This window comes from Mus caroli, chromosome 1 (genome assembly GCF_900094665.2).
Source record: "Mus caroli chromosome 1, CAROLI_EIJ_v1.1, whole genome shotgun sequence".
Classification (NCBI taxonomy): domain Eukaryota; kingdom Metazoa; phylum Chordata; class Mammalia; order Rodentia; family Muridae; genus Mus; species Mus caroli.
Genome location: NC_034570.1, coordinates 79,016,149 through 79,032,065, shown reverse-complemented (window position 1 = coordinate 79,032,065; position 15,917 = coordinate 79,016,149). Strand labels below are relative to the sequence as shown.

The 15,917-nt window shown below is 52.5% G+C and overlaps 1 protein-coding gene across 1 annotated transcript; it reads right to left on the bottom strand.

The window, feature by feature from the left end:
* Positions 1–2,034: 2,034 nt before the first annotated feature.
* On the bottom strand, positions 2,035–3,935 carry Ptma (prothymosin alpha). Its single transcript, XM_021164050.1, has 2 exons — positions 3,536–3,935; positions 2,035–2,086 (listed from the first exon to the last, which is right to left on the bottom strand). Exons 1-2 carry the CDS (start codon positions 3,748–3,750, stop codon positions 2,035–2,037), a joined length of 267 nt encoding a protein of 88 aa, XP_021019709.1. The 5' UTR covers positions 3,751–3,935.
* Positions 3,936–15,917: the final 11,982 nt, after the last annotated feature.

Here is a 15,917-nt window from a genome sequence, read left to right as displayed (position 1 = left end):
GCCCTGGACCCCCGGCACTCTGGACTAGCTCTGTTCTCTTGTGGCCAAGTGTAGCTCGTGTACAATAAACCCTCTTGCAGTCAGCTGAAGAATCAAAAAAAAAAAAAAAAAAAAACTGCTTAAAAATGAATCCATTGGGTTTGGAGAGATGGCTCAGTACTTAAGAGCACTGACTGCTGCTTTTCCAGAGGGATTGGATTCTCAGCACCCACACTTCTGCTCACAACCATCTGTAACTCCAGTTCTGGGATAATCTAATGCCCTCTTCTGGCCTCTAGGGGTACTACAGACAAATATACAGGCAAAAACATCTGTATATACACCAGGGCTCCCTTTGTGTCTTGGGTCATGTGCCAACATTGAATCACTCAGTCCAGACAGGACCAAGTCTAAAGTCTAATGTTCTACCTCGATCTGGCCTGACAGTTATAGGAGGAACCTTCTCCAGGAGGAAAAGCAAACACTATTTCAGGCGGTTCTCACCAAAAGGATGGAGTGTCTCAAGTGACCAGCTGGCATTCCTTGTTACTATGGGAGCAATTTTGATGAAGAGCCTCTGGGCACGCATGCTCCAAGCTGGGTCTCTGAGGTTAAGAACTTCATGGGATCCATACCAGCCACCAGCTGGCAGCATTCTCCGGGTAATGTACTTGCATACTATTCACCCAGTACATGAGCACAGTGGATCAGATGGCCTTAAACCCTTTCAGCTACTTCCCAAGCTACACATCTATAATTCCTACAACTCAGCCAAGACTAAGGTATCCTGAGAGGAGGGTCTCAGGTGACAGCCTTGCACCCTTCCCTGGCTGGCCCTATTCTTGTGGTGAAGACAAGCTGGCCTTGGTGCAAAACTGGAATACACTGTATCAGGACTTGGCTGCTATATATGTTTGTCAGAGGAGACCAGGGCTGTGAGACCAGACCAGACTGAGAGAAGCCGCAAATAAAACTGGGTACAGGGGTTGGAAAGATGGCTCAACAGTCAAGAGCACTGACTGCTCTTCCAAAGGTCCTGAGTTCAAATCCCAGCAACCACATGGTGGCTCACAACCATCCATAATGAGATTATAGATGCCTTCTTCTGGGGTAGCTGAAGACAGCTACAGTGTACTTACACATAATAAATAAATCAATCTAAAAAACAAAAACAAAAAAAACTGGGCATAGGGCTTCTATCTCCATGAGAAAAAAATAACACCAGGAGGGGAGCACAGAGAGATGAAGCAGGCAAGGCTGGCCCATTTCTAGGACATAGGTATTGACAATCCAGATAAAGATGGGTTGACCCCAGGAGGGCACTGTACACACATGTACACCGCTGGCAACATGGCATGTAATTGCGATGCTGGTCACTGAGGGCCGCTCAGGACCCATAATACTAGAGGTACCTCTTGGGACTTCAGCTTTGCATCTGGGGAAAGTCTCCCCTCCAGAAAAATAAAGGACCAGGTCCTTGGGATTGGCTGTCCTGAGGAGATAGCATAGGAAATGACACTAACTCCACATTGCCTCCACAGCAACAGAGGCTCCTCCCCTGGACTCAGCCCTTTGAAGGGCTCTTGCCTAAACCTAACAAATCTTGTCTCTACAGCCCTGTAACCACCAGAGGGCGCCCATCGCTCACGAATCTTCCAGAGTCCCTTTCTGGGTATCGGCAAAGCCAACAGTAGAATCTTGGTGACCCTAAACAATTTGGAAATGTCCCCAAGCAGTTAATTGTGTGCTAGGCTAAGGACCAGATGGAAGTATACTCCGATAAGGGTGGTAGTTCCCAGAGCTAATCGCTAGAGAAATGAGGACTCAACAGCTTGAATAGGATGTAGGCTCAGGATCTGGGTGTCTGACTCAGGGTACTAGGAAGTCAGCAGTCATTCATGCTATTGCCCCCATTCTCCAGAAGATTAAGGCCCAACAAGATTCACTCACTGGCTGCCTATTTACATGGCTACCAAGTCTATATTGTCTACAGGGCTGCAGCCTCAGAGACCAGGATTAGGCGCTAGCTCCATGCACAGCTGTTACAAGTGGAGCTCACAGCTCCTCCCCGGCTTTAGAGACCGCCCATTCCTTGACCCAGGTGTTTCTGGGAACATACCAAGGTTGACAGACTGTACAAGGATGAGCCAGCAGAGATGGGCGGGGCTTCCAGGTAGAAGGGGGTAAACAGGGCAGGTCCTTGTATATGAATCCATTTCTCTCCCACCCTTCTCCAGCCTTTGTTCTCCCTGTGCACTGCGTCCTCAACTCATTTCCCCATCTCCCTTCCCAGGGAATGTTTTCACTTCTTTCCCGTATTTAGTGGGATCCAGGGTCTGAGGTTGTGTTTGGTTTTTTTGAGGCAGGTTTCTGTATAGCATTGGTTGTCCTAGAACTCGAACTGTAGACCAGGCTCACCTCAAAACTCATCCTACCTCTGACTCATTTAAAGATATGCACCAATGCCATGCTAAATTTTAAATGCTCACTAGTTTCTACTCCTAGGTATAAACTTTGTGGTCCTGGGAACTCAACCCAGACTGGCTGTGTAACTCAGTACATCCAAAAACTGTGGCCAACGTTCTTCAGTCTCCACTCCCTGCTGCCCACCAATACCTGAAATTCCTGGGCGTGAGCAAACTAGGAAAGCCCATTCTCCATACTCACAGCCAGCCCAGTCTGTAGCCTCTCCCCAACCTGTAGATTCAGTAGCTAAAGTGATTCACATTCAAGGACTCTAACCCCTCAAGCTAGCAAAGCACCCCCTACAGGATGCTCTTCTTTCTTACTCTTCTAAAGAACAAATCGCCCACCCTCCTGTAGTGCCTATAAGGGACTTGAATAGTCACTGTAAAGCTAGAGCTTGCCCAGGTTAAGTCAAGGGCATAATAGACCCTTCAGGACCTACAGACTTGGCTGGCAAACTAACACTAGGAGCCACTAAACAGTATACTAATTACATGGACAGCAGCCAGAACTTACAACTTGGAACAAGATGACTTGGCCTGTGCCACCAAGGGCTCTGTATACAACACATCTCTCCAGTTTATGCCTGGGACTAGTGGCCTAAGTCTCAGGAAGAAATGGTGTCACAACAGTAAAGAACCTCTCCCAATGTCCCATGATTAACTGCAGCTTTGTCTTGACCTTCCCCCTAGAACTTTAAAAATGCCATCCAATTCCAGGACTACCCTCTCCCCAGAAAAACCAGTGTTGACCCAGGACGTTCTGGGGATAGAGAAGACCCCATCCCAAACAAACTAGGTACACACAGAAAAACCAGGCTTTGAGACACCATTGTTAGAACAACTCAGCAAAATAAAATTCCGGTTTATTGTTGGACATTGTTTCACACATACATCAAACAGGCCAAAAAAAAATAAACAGCAACTTCATAGACAGAAAGAAAAGGAAAAAAAAAATCTTTTTATCTTTGGCCTTTTTAACCATCTCATACAAACCAACTACTTATAGTACAGCTAGGTACATACACAAAAGTTACAAATCATGGTGCGCACTAGGCTCCGCACCACGATGTACAACGTCCACAAGCAGCCCTCCCCTTTCCCCTCCTCCNNCCTCTTCCTCCCCACCTTCTTCCTCTTCTTCATCTACCTCATTGTCAGCCTCCTGCTCCCCATTTTCCTCATTTTGAGCGTTCCCATTGGCAGGTGCATCTCTTCCATTCTCTGCCTCCTCCACAACTTCCTTCTTCTCCTTCAAGTCCTTGGTGGTGATCTCGGAGCTGGTGTCCACTGCTGTGTCTGACATGGTGGGGCACGCCGGTGGTCCGATGCCGCGAATGAGGGAATTAAAGTCGAGTTCGAGGACTCTGGCGAGAGAGCTGCCGGAGTCCGCGCTGAAGGAGGCGGTGGGCGGCGAAGGTGGCTGCAGCGAGCGCGGAGCACGACCCGGGAACAATGCAAAGATGGCTTTTCGGAGCAGCCAGTGGGGGACTCACGCGGCGCCAGCTGCTTGTGGACGTTGTACATCGTGGTGCGGAGCCTAGTGCGCACCACGATGTACAACGTCCACAAGCAGCCCTCCCCTTTCCCCTCCTCCNNCCTCTTCCTCCCCACCTTCTTCCTCTTCTTCATCTACCTCATTGTCAGCCTCCTGCTCCCCATTTTCCTCATTTTGCTTCAACAGAAAACACATCTGCCATTAGCCAGCTCTGAAGCAGGCCTGGATGTCTAGTGCACCTTGCCCCTCCCCACACCATACAGCTACCACACCACCTCCCAAACTAAAAACCAGACAAGTTCCACATCTGGTCCAACATCCTGAACTAAGGTGAAAATTTAAGAAGCAGAAACTGGGAACACAAGCCCCAGCTACTTGGACACTCACAGCGTTCCCATTGGCAGGTGCATCTCTTCCATTCTCTGCCTCCTCCACAACTTCCTTCTTCTCCTTCAAGTCCTTTAGAAGGAAGAGGAAACCCGTTAGTCTTCAGAACAATAGAGGGCCACTCATCAGCCAAAGTGCTGAAAACTAGACAAAGCTGGTCCACAGGACAATCTGAGTCACTGGCTACTTGGCCACCCTAGGGTGACGTCAGCATGGACCATAGTAGATACTCAAGGCCTGTAGTCCAAATCCTATGCTTTCCATCTTCTAGACACATTGAAAACAAGGCAGACTCATGTGTTGACTCAAGGCACTCTGCTACCATATGGTATCATAGCCGCAAACCCGCCAGGCCAGGCAGACAAGCTCGGGAACTGTCGCCCTTACCTGCACGCCCTTTGCCGCCTGTTTCCAGCTAGAGGGAGCTCCACCCCTCAGAAACCCTTCTTGGAAGGCGGTGGCTGTGTGCCATAAATAAATAAGGTAGAAGGGAGGAGCCAGTCGACGGTCATTCGCTCAGGAATGGATGGGAGTCCGGATGGGGATCGGAAAGTGCCTGGGCACGCAGAAGCACCCCCTTCAAGTCACACCAGCCATGCTTGGTACTAGGGACCTCCTGGCCTCCACAGCCCAAAGGAAATAAACTAGCACCCTGGGCCCTGCGGCTTCGGGGCCGGACCACTGGGTAACTTTTTCCACTGCGGTGGCTGAACGGTCGGCTCGGTCGGGGCCCAGGCACATGGTGCAGCTAATTCCGCCGGTGCAGCGCTGAGTTACCTGCCAGCAATGGTGGGTTCGCGCCCAGAGGCCTGCCTAGGACCCCACTGCGCCCGCTTCTGCCCCCTGGCGGCCGAAGCCCGGGGGAGTGAGTGGGGGCGGGGTGGCAGCGGTGCGCAGGCGCACACCTCACCCAGCGAACTACGCGCGCGAGCCTCGGCACGCACCGCGCGCAAAGAGCACGTGGCCCGGGGCGCCAAGTGCGCCCTGTGCCCTGGAGACCCGAGGTCCGCTTTCATCCAGGGGAGCGGAGTCACCCGCTGAAGAAATCCCACTCCGTGCTGCCCCCTGGGGTCCTGCCTGTGAGGGGCAACACGCGGCTTCCGGCTCCGATTTTGGCGCGCAAGCTCCCGCGGTAGGCCACCAGGGACTCGGAGCTCCTCGGCTCCGACCCTCGAGACCTTCGGGGGCGCGCTCCTGAGGAGCGCTGGACCTCGCGGGAATTCACCTGAGAGACTCCCGCCGAGGGCGGAGGGGGGACCATGCTGGCTACAAAGTGTTACAGCGGCGGCGGGCACCGCTCCAGAGCGCGCTCTGCACGGGGTCGCACCAGCCGAGGGAGATGCCGAGCCACGGGAGTTTAAAGAAAAAAGGCGACTCGGGCCGAGTCCCCACTGCGGGACGAGCGGGGCGCTAACATCGAGGTGTTTGAAAGCAACGAGTCCGAGCCCAACACGGCTGAGGGTGGGAAAGACTCCACCGGGAGGGCGAGCCGCTGCCTCAGGACCGCGGTTCTGCGCCGGCTTCTGGACCGCCGCGGCACCACCGCAGCTGGGGAGCCGTGGGGGGCGTCCAGCCGCTCGGCAGCTTCACTTTCTATTTCCTCCCCCTCTCTCGCGTGGGCTCGCCGCCCGGGCCCAACCCCCGTCAGCAATGACCGACCCTGCGACGAGGTACGCCGCCGCGGGAACAAGGACGACCACCCGCGTTCACCCGTGGCTGCGAACCAGACCCTTCGGCGTCTGGGTCAGAATCCCCACAGCGCAGCACGCCGCCCCATCCGCGTCATCCCGGATAACCGGTGGCCGGCCCGCTATAGGGCGCGAACCCGGGCGCCTAACAAAGAGCGGCTCGGCCGCGGGCGCCCTCAAGCCCGCCGGCGCCGCACACGCGCCCCCCACACTTCCGACTGCGGACGCGCCGGAGTTTCAAAGTTATTTCCGTGCGCCGCGGCCCCGCGACCCCGGCCCCGAGAGCGCTCAAACCATTCGCAAACAAGTTTCGAGAATCCGCGCCTCGGCTCTCCCCGTTTGCGTCCGAGTTCCGCGGCGACCCCAGGCCATCGGCCAGCTCCCGACGGCGGCACGAATGCCCGCGCCGCTTCGCGCCCCCTCCCCCGCACACAAAGAGTGCTGCCCGGGGCCATCGCGCCACTGGAGGGTGGCGGGGTCCCCTGGAGAAGCGTTTGCGTGATGCTTTCCCGCAACCACGCGCCCCAACGCCGCCCGAGCGACGGCGCGCAGACCCCGAGGGGGCGGGCGGCGTCCAGCCTCACCTTGGTGGTGATCTCGGAGCTGGTGTCCACTGCTGTGTCTGACATGGTGGGGCACGCCGGTGGTCCGATGCCGCGAATGAGGGAATTAAAGTCGAGTTCGAGGACTCTGGCGAGAGAGCTGCCGGAGTCCGCGCTGAAGGAGGCGGTGGGCGGCGAAGGTGGCTGCAGCGAGCGCGGAGCACGACCCGGGAACAATGCAAAGATGGCTTTTCGGAGCAGCCAGTGGGGGACTCACGCGGCGCCAGAAGCTTTAATATAGATTAGTGGGCGGTGCTCAGCCACCCTAGTCCTGGCGCTATTGGCTGAGCGCAGGGAGCGGGCGTCCTCTCATTGGCTCGATTCCGAACAATGGGCAAGTGAGCTTAAAGCGGCAGTGCCTTGGCTTGGCGCGCGCTGCGCAGTCCCCCGCCGCACTGTCATTCAGAGTCTTGAATTTTGTTGGGTCTCGCCACGCCGGAGGGGGCTCGCGCGCGTGCGCGCTCCCGCAGCTGTTTTGCTAAGGCCTCTGACGCAGAAAGCTAAAGCGCGGCAAAGCTGCCCGCCCAGCCCCGGTCCTCCCCCTCCCTCGCGACTGCTCGGAAGGAGGGGGAGGGAGGGAGGAGGGGGAACGGGAGCACTGCCCGCCAGGGGAAGGGGGAGGGGAAGATGAGCGCTGGGCGGCGCTTGCCCCGGGCGGTGCCCCGCGTGGTTCCCGCGCCCGGGACCTGCCCGCACCGAAGAGCAAGTTGTCCCAGTTCAAGTGAACATCAGTCCACACAACGGGCTGACTGTGACTCGCACCTTCCGACCCGTCCTCCTTTCCCTCAGCCTCGATGACACTAGTTATCCCTGCCGCCCATCACTGTCCCGCCGTCCAGGGTCAGCTCAGGAGTGGGCCTCGCGCCCTGCACACTTGGGGGGACTCATGCGAAAGTCCCGGTGTCCTCGAGCGGGACAGGCCTTGGGCCTCACGCCACAAGGCGGTGTCGCGCCTCAGGGTTCTCTGGTCAGCGTCTGCTGTAAGGTCACTGCCGTCGCGGCAGCTCTTAACATCATCCAGAGCCCCGCCCGGCCATCGAGTTTACCCCTCTCCCCTAACATTTTGCAGGCTCTAGTGGGCATATGAACAGTGTGCAACTGGGAGAAACTTGTCTCCCCGGCCATTAGGACTAGTCCTTGAGGGGGGGGGGGGGTTCCTTCAAACTTGAGCCATTTACGGTACCACGCGGAGCCTGAGAAAAGAAAAACCATAAAGACGCCACACTCAAGATGGCGTTGGACTCGGCAAGCGTGGCGTGACGTGGCGACCCGGCTCACTCGAACAACTTCAAAATACTAGATTACTCCATTTTTAGCGCTGTCTCACTTGGCTGTCGAACTAAGGAATTTGTCCTGTGAGAAGAGCGACCAGAATGGCTATAAACGGGTTCCGAGAAACGACTTCGCCACACTCAAAATGGCGGCAGATAGCGTCCGACCGTGTGTCGCCAGGAGGGGGCGCCCGACACGGAAGGCGGGACTTGGGAGAAACCCGCACACACTGGCTGAGAGTGGCGGGCGAACACAAAGTTGACGCTTTGCGCCCTGCCATTGGTCATTCCTGCTGTCTGTCTCCTGGGGGCCGTGGACTCGGGAGTGAGGAAAACCCGGAGTCTTGAATGGGGAGGGCGAATGGGTGCCAAGTCCCGTAGAGCTTTGAGGTCGAGGCGAGGAGACTGAACTGCCCTTATGGCTTCCCCCCGGCGCTTGGGCCCATCCTCACCCGGAGCCCCCTATGCGGAGCTTGAGGAGAGGAGAGGAACGTGCAGGGTCGGGAAACTGTTGCAGTTGGACCCGGGATCGGCCCGCGAGCCGCACGTGGCCGGCCCGCATCCCCACGCGCACGTGCCAGTCCCGCCGCCAGCCGCTTGGGCCTCTGCGAGCTTTTCCTTTAAGGAGAAAGCCTTGCCGCCGCCCTTTGGCCTGCGCTCACTCCCGTTGTCCAGCGGTAGCTCCTGTCCCGGCAGCCCCTGGCAAGGGAGGGTGTGCAGGCTCCCGGGGTCTTGCTCTTCTCGGAGCACACTAATGGCTGGAGACGGTTATCGCGCCCCAGCGCCCTAGGTTGCACAAACTGTCCCTGAGTCCGAACTGCCCCACCCCCGCCAGCGGGCTTTACTGTGTTGAGGATATGGAGCTTAAACAAGGAAGGGCCTTTGAGCTGCAGCTGCCCAGACCCCTTTTTTGTAGACGATAAGGAGGGACGGTGCTTCAGTATGAACAGAAAGGAGGATGCTTTCTACCTGGGGCTTATCCATTAAGCTCCCGTTATTCTCTAGAGGATTGTTCCATCTACAAAACCCAGATGCACAAAGAGCTTGGCCTATACCACCCACATCTTAGTTGTGGTTTCTGAGTTCACAGCTAAAGAGGAGGCCCCGGGTTCTGGATTGGGAGAGCTGAGGGAGGCAAGGTGGCAATCAGTGAGAAGCTGGCTAAGTATGAACTTCCCTCGAAGAAGAACTGCTTTATCTAGTCTTGTGCATGCTCGTGTGTCTATCATAAGGGAGGGAGGGAGGGAGGCCCAAGCATCTGGTTATAGAAGCACCATCTACATTCAAGCTAAGCTTACGGACCTCCTGTTGCCGTATTCATGACAGTGTTTGGCTCATACAAAGAAAAAACAAAAAAAAAAACCATAGGTTCTAGAAAGGAAGTTAGAGTTATCAAATAAGCCATGGTCAGAGCTCTCGCTATCCTAGTATGTTTGAGAAGACCAGGAACAGAAGTCACCTCTGGGCCTTTTGTCTGGCCACAGGAGTCTTAAGAGCCAGGAACTACTGTAGTTGCTGGGACTATGAAGAGTCCCTTTCTTTCCTTAACAGGTTGTTCTACCTCTTCAACTGTTTGTGACAGGGCTGGTCTTACTGTCTGCACTTCCACTCATCCAGGTATCTTAGGCCTTAGGCTGCTCCAGAGGCCAAAAGTGAGGTACTTCCAAGTCTCTCCAAACAAGCGAGTGAGTCCTAGCAGGCCACACTCCTTCCCCTGGGTCGCTTGAAACAGGTCTAGGGTGTTCTGGGCCTTCCTTAAAGCTATGTTCAGTGCAGGTGGTCCAGATGGCCTCAGGGCAGCCTGGAATGGTGGCACAGGTCTTTAATCCCAGCACCCGGGAGGCAGAGGCAGAGGCAGGTAAATTTATGAATTCAAGGCCAGCCTACACAGACAAAACCTGTCTCAAAAAACAAACAAACAAAGACAAGACAAACAAACAAAAAAATGACCTCAGGGCAAGTTCATTTTTAGGGAATTTTCCTAGGCACATCTCTTGTTGCTTTACACATTCCCCAGCAGGCCTGACTTGTTTATTTAACAAACCTGGCCCTATGAGTGCTCAGCCTGCAGCCTAGGATGGCTCCTAAGTCATTTCCAACATATGTATTCCTTATTGATTATCTCTCAACTCTGCCTGATAACTAAAACATAACATGAAGTACATATTTGGGAGCTGGGTCAGATGTGGGGGCTGCTGAAGTGGTGCCCAAGATGAAGGTGCTGCCAGGCCTGAGGGTCTGAGCTCAGTCTCTGGGGTCTACATGGTAGGAGAGAGTCATTCCCACAAGATGTCTGCTGACCTCCACATGTGTGACCTCCTCCCCACATAAACAGATACCTGTCATTTTTGTTTGATTGGTTTAAATTTTTCAAGACAAGGTTTCTCTGTGTAGCCCTAGCTGACCTGGAACTCTCTCTGTGTAGACCAGTCTAGCCTTGAATTCAGAAATCTACCTGCCTCTGCCTCCCCTTACTGGCGTGTGCCACCATGCCCAGCCATATACACGAAATTTTTTTTTAATTAAAGTATATATTTGGGATCTGGGCAGTGATGGTACACACACACACACACACACACACACACGTGCGTGTGTGTGTGTGTGTGTATATAAAATGGATTATATGGTATAACTATGTAATCATTATATATAATCCATACATGTATTAAAGCTGCCTGGATTCAGCCTGAGCCATGCTGTTTCCTGTTTGTGTAAGATCCTGTGATCCTCTTTCTCACCTCTAAAAACCAACATGGCGTAACAGTGAACTGAAGACCTAGATATCCAAAAAGGGCCAATAACAGACCCTCACAGTAAGGGAAGCTTGCCCTTAGGCTGCCGCCTTCCAGTGGCCATCTGTATGTAAGTGTGTTGATGTAAGGATGTTTGCAGGACTCTGGCAAAAGGAATACCATCCTCAGCAAATTTTTCTCATGTTCAATGGCAAATGAGGACGATGGCTTCAGAGTTTCTGAAGCCTGTGATTCAGTGCCCAGCAGGGTTGGCAGGGACCTCGGCTTCTGAGGAGTGATGGAGTCTGGGAGGTAGCCGCAGTGGAACCCGCCTCAAGACCTGAGGCCTTCTCTCTGGAGCCTCAGAATTCAGAACCCCTGGAGTTTCGGGCTGTGGTTTCCTTGCTCAGGCGGCAGGGCCTGGGGAGCTGCCAGCTGCCTTTCAACCCTCCCGCCTTGCCTGTGGCAGGATTGTGTAAGAGCACACACACACACACACACACACACACACACACACACACACACACACGGCTGCTCTCTCCAGCAAGCCTGGGCCTGCCTGCCCTTGCTGTCCTCCCTGGGGAGCTGGGGTAGAAGCCTGACTCCTGGTACTCACACAGGTCTGGCCACCCTGGGAGTCTCCTAAGCAGCAGGGAGAGGGTGTGGAATGCCTCTTGACATCTGAGGCATGCTCTCAAAACCAGTGCCGAAGCCTGCAGAGCCAGGGTGCTGGCAGGAACCAAGTGAGGTAAGGATGCTGGCGGAGGTGAGCATGCAGAGGCAGTAGCCATAACCCCTAGGTGTAAGAGCGCTATCCTGCCAGTCTTCCCATGCACATGCCTGCTGCAAAGACTCCAGGAATCTCTGCCTGCCTGTAACTTCTCCTGGCCACCTTCCCTGCATCCCAGTGCCTGGTGCACCTATTTGCATATCTGAGTTTGTGGGTGGTTTTTTTTGCTTAAGCTCTGGTTACATTGGTGAGTGGGTGGGCCCAGCCTCACCTCGAGATGGCACAGGAAGATGCTGGTTGCAGGAGCTCTTGGCCGGCATACACCTGGATAACCACTTTCAAAGACCTGTGAGTTCCTGCAACTGACAAGAAGGTAGGTTCCTGTGGGACCCTAAATTCAGCAGAGACTCTCCACACTTCTGCCTTTCTGCTATACCCACCCAACTTGGGAACACAGCAGGAGCCCCAAGGAGGGGCTATTGAGGTCACACAAACGTGCTAGGATCTTAGAGACAGGATGTTCCCACACTTTCCCACACAGCAAGGTCCTCTGAGCAGGTCCCAGCAGATCACTCTCTTCTAGCTGATCTGAGTTTGCCATCTTCTGGGGAGAAAACAGTCAGGTAATTGTCACTGTCTCTGTCCTTGTAGGAAAGTCAGGAAACCAGACCAGGCCTCACCGAACTTAAACCTGGCTAGGGAGAGCAAGACCTGGTAGATGCCTTTTTATAGATGTCTGTGCACCATGCATGGGAAGTCCAAGGAGAGAGCTGACCTCGCTTTGGTTGTAGTGTTCTCCATTAAGGTGGTACAGAGGCTATCTACAATCCTTTCCCAGCCACATGGCTTCAGGAAAACTCTTGGAATCTATACTTTGGTAAACAGAAGACTATGGCCTACTTCCTAGGGAGAGAACACTATGGCTATCCCAGCCCTGATGACTGCACACAGAACCACACTGCTGAGACACAAAATCTTTGACCAACATATATTTTTGAGATCCCTAAAGTATTAAAAGTCAACCTCATTTAAAATTTTCAGGATGGGTCAGGTGTGGTGTTACACACCTTTAATCTCAGCACTTGAGGCAGAAGGATCCCTCTGAGTTTGAAGCAGGCCATCCAGAAACTCAGAGTGAGACACTGACTAAAAAAAAAAAAAAAAAAAAAAAAAAAAAAGCCAGGCGTGGTGGCACACGCCTTTAATCCCAGCACTTGGGAGGCTGAGGCAGGCAGATTTCTGAGTTCCAGGCCAGCCTGGTCTAAAAGTGATTTCCAGGACAGCCAGGGCTATATAGAGAAACCCTGTCTGGAAAAACAAAACAAAAAAAAAAATTTTTTTTCAGGGTAATAGGTATGTTCCAGAACATTTTCAGAAATCACACTAGCTCAGTAAGGCTGAATAAGGACCAGAGAGATGATCAGCTGTTAGGACCACTAGACTTTGTGGTGCACACCTTTAATCCCAGCACTTGGAAGGCAGAGGCAGTTGAATCTCTGAGTTCAAGGTCAGCTTGGTCTATAGAGAGAGTTCTAGGACAATCAAGAGAGAGTTCTGGCTGCTCTTTCAGAGGACAAGGGGTTGATTCCCAGTACCCGCATGGCAGCTCACAACCATCTGTAAGTACAGTCTCAGGAGATCTGACACCCTCTTCTGGCTTCCAGCTTCCATGAGCACAAGGCATGCATGTGGTACACATATCTACATGCAGACAAAACACCCATACACATAAAAATAATTTAAAAAAAAAGACTATATTTGGCTGTGGGGACAACCATGACAGAAATAAATGTGTTCTGAAAACCTATATAGTAAGTTCCAGGTCCGCCAGGGCTGCATAGTGAGATAGTGAGACCCTGTCTCATGAAAATGCTAAGAGGGCTGGAGAGATGGCTCAGTAGTTAAGAGCACTGACTGTTCATCCAAAGGTCCTGAGTTCAAATCCCAGCAGCCACATGGAGGCTCACAACCATCTGTAATGGGATCTGACACCTGCTTCTGGTATGTCTGAAGACAGCTACAGTATACTTACATATAACAATAAATAAATCTTTGGGCCAGAGCAAGCAGAGCTCAATTCCCAGCAACCACATGATGGCTCACAACCATCTATACAGCTACAGTGTACTCATATCCATAAAATAAAAAAAAAAAATCTTTAAAAAAAAAAATGCTAAAAGAGCCAGGCATGGTGGCACACGCCTTTAATCCCAGCACTTGGGAGGCAGAGGTAGGTGGATTTCTGAGTTCAAGGCCAGCCTGGTCTACAAAGTGAGTTCCAGGACAGCCAGGGCTACACCTGTCCTGTCTCCAAAAACCAAAAAAAAAAAAAAAAAAAAAAAAAAAAAAAAAAAGCTAAAAGAAAGAGGGGTTAAGGTCAGTGAGTAAATTGCCTGTTGTAGAAGCATGGAGAATTTAAATACAGATTCCCAGGACCCACCAAGAAGCTGGGGAGAGGCGGTATCCGACAGAGACAGGCAGCCTGGCCTAATCAGTGACTTCCAAAGTCAGTGGAAGGCCAATCTCATAGAGTGGAGAGTTATCAGAGAAGATGCCCAGTGTCAACTTCTGGCCTCAGCCTCCCAGCAGACACATTCACACCACAGAGGTGGGGGGCTAGTCTTAGATTAGTTTAGGTCACTTAGTGCTTTCGGATCCTTGGAAAACTCAGGAGTCCTCAGGGCTGTCCTGGCCAGGCCTCACCTCTCTTGTGCCTCCATTCTGGGCCAGCAGGGGGACTGGAGGACGCCTTTATAGGCTCGATGGACAAAGGTTCCAAGCAGCTCTCTGCCCTTTGCCACCTGGTTCCCAGTTGAAATGAGAGGGGATTCCTGGTGCTGACAGCCCCTCTGTAGATCCAGCCCCACTGGGTGGAAACAGCACAGGTCTGGTTGTGTTCCCCACTTGGTGTAGTCCTTTGCTTCACACTCCAGCTAAGTTTCATGAGGAAATTATCTTTTCTCGAACTGGAGATGTTCAGTGGACAAAGTGCTTGCTTTATAAACCTGAGGACCAGGGTTAGATTTCCAGCACCCTTTTTTTTTTTTTAAAGATTCATTTATTTATTATATGTAAGTACACTGTAGCTGTCTTCAGACAATCCAGAAGAGGGAGTCAGATCTTGTTACGGATGGTTGTGAGCCACCATGTGGTTGCTGGGATTTGAACTCCGAACCTTCGGAAGAGCAGTTCTTTTGCTATCTTACCCACTGATTTCCAGCACCCTTGTAAACAAATGTTGGGTAGGAGTGACTGACTGCCTACAGTCCCAGCACAAGAGAAGCAGAGACAGGAGATCCCTGGAGCAGATTGGCTAGCTAGACAACAGGAGATCCTGCCTCCTAAAGTGATTGAGAAAGATACCTGATAGCAACCTCTGGTCTCCACACATGTGTACACGTGTGCACTTGTACACCTGGGAACACATCCAAAAAATAAAAGGAAGCAGTTCTTTAGACTGAAGATTATTCAGACTCAGTGGGAAGAACATCCCTCTAGCAAGCATAAAGCCTTAGGTTCAATACCCAGGACCATCCTCAGCACAAAAAGTTCTGGCCTAGCACGGAAGCTCATGCCTATAATTGTAGCACAGAAGAAGCTGAGGTGAGACGATTATCAGTGTTTCTATGCCAGCATGAGCAGCGAAGGGAATTCCAGGATTCTAGGAGAAACTGGGCTGTAGGAAGGGATTGTCTCCAAAACACTGGGGAAAGGAAAAGTAAGTCACTGGAGTGCACTGAATGAAAAAGAATTGGTTGGGCTTGAGGTTTCACTAAATCCCCTTCCCAGGGTGCTATGGAGCAGTGTAAGAAAAGAGAAAACCGGAAGAGGGAAAATATGTGGCCTTGAAGATGGCTCTGCAGGTGAGGCCTTTGTCACCAAACCTGACAAGGTGAGTCTAATCCCTGGAACAACACAGGGTAGAAGGAGAGGAGAGGCACCTGCAGAATAGCCTCTGCTCACACAGCCACTGTTTCAACATGAGATGAACCTGAGATGAAAAGAAAAATGAGTAAAATCCTACAACCCTGCAGGGAACCTCTACAGGCAGAGCAAGTGGGAAAGAGTTGCTGGGTCAAGAGTAGGGGCACACCATCTATAATCCTAACACTGTGGAGACAGAAAAAGGAGGCTCACCACAAATTCAAGGCCAGCCAGGGCTACATGCTGAGGAGGAGTGGGGAAAGGAAGAGCTGCAGACTGAAGGGCAAGCCTGGTCAGAAACAGACATAGTAGATCCCCATACCCCTAACACAATGACTAGGACTGACTAGCCTGACACCAGCTGTGAAAACTCAAAAGGCCAAAGCAGACCTAAGATGGCCAGGAGTGCTTCCCAGCACACACACAAAGGCTTAGCCAAACCCTAAAGGCAGGACAAGACGTGAGGGGAGAGAGCAACAGGAAAGACATCCAGGGTGTCTTTCCATGGTGCTACAGGGTCTAGCTCTGGCCTATCGAAGGCACGGAAAATAGGTAAGCAGACATCGGTTCCTTGCTGACCCAACTTGGGGCAAAGACACTTAACTCCAGACTCGTTTAAAACTTTTTGTTCTTTTTTTTTT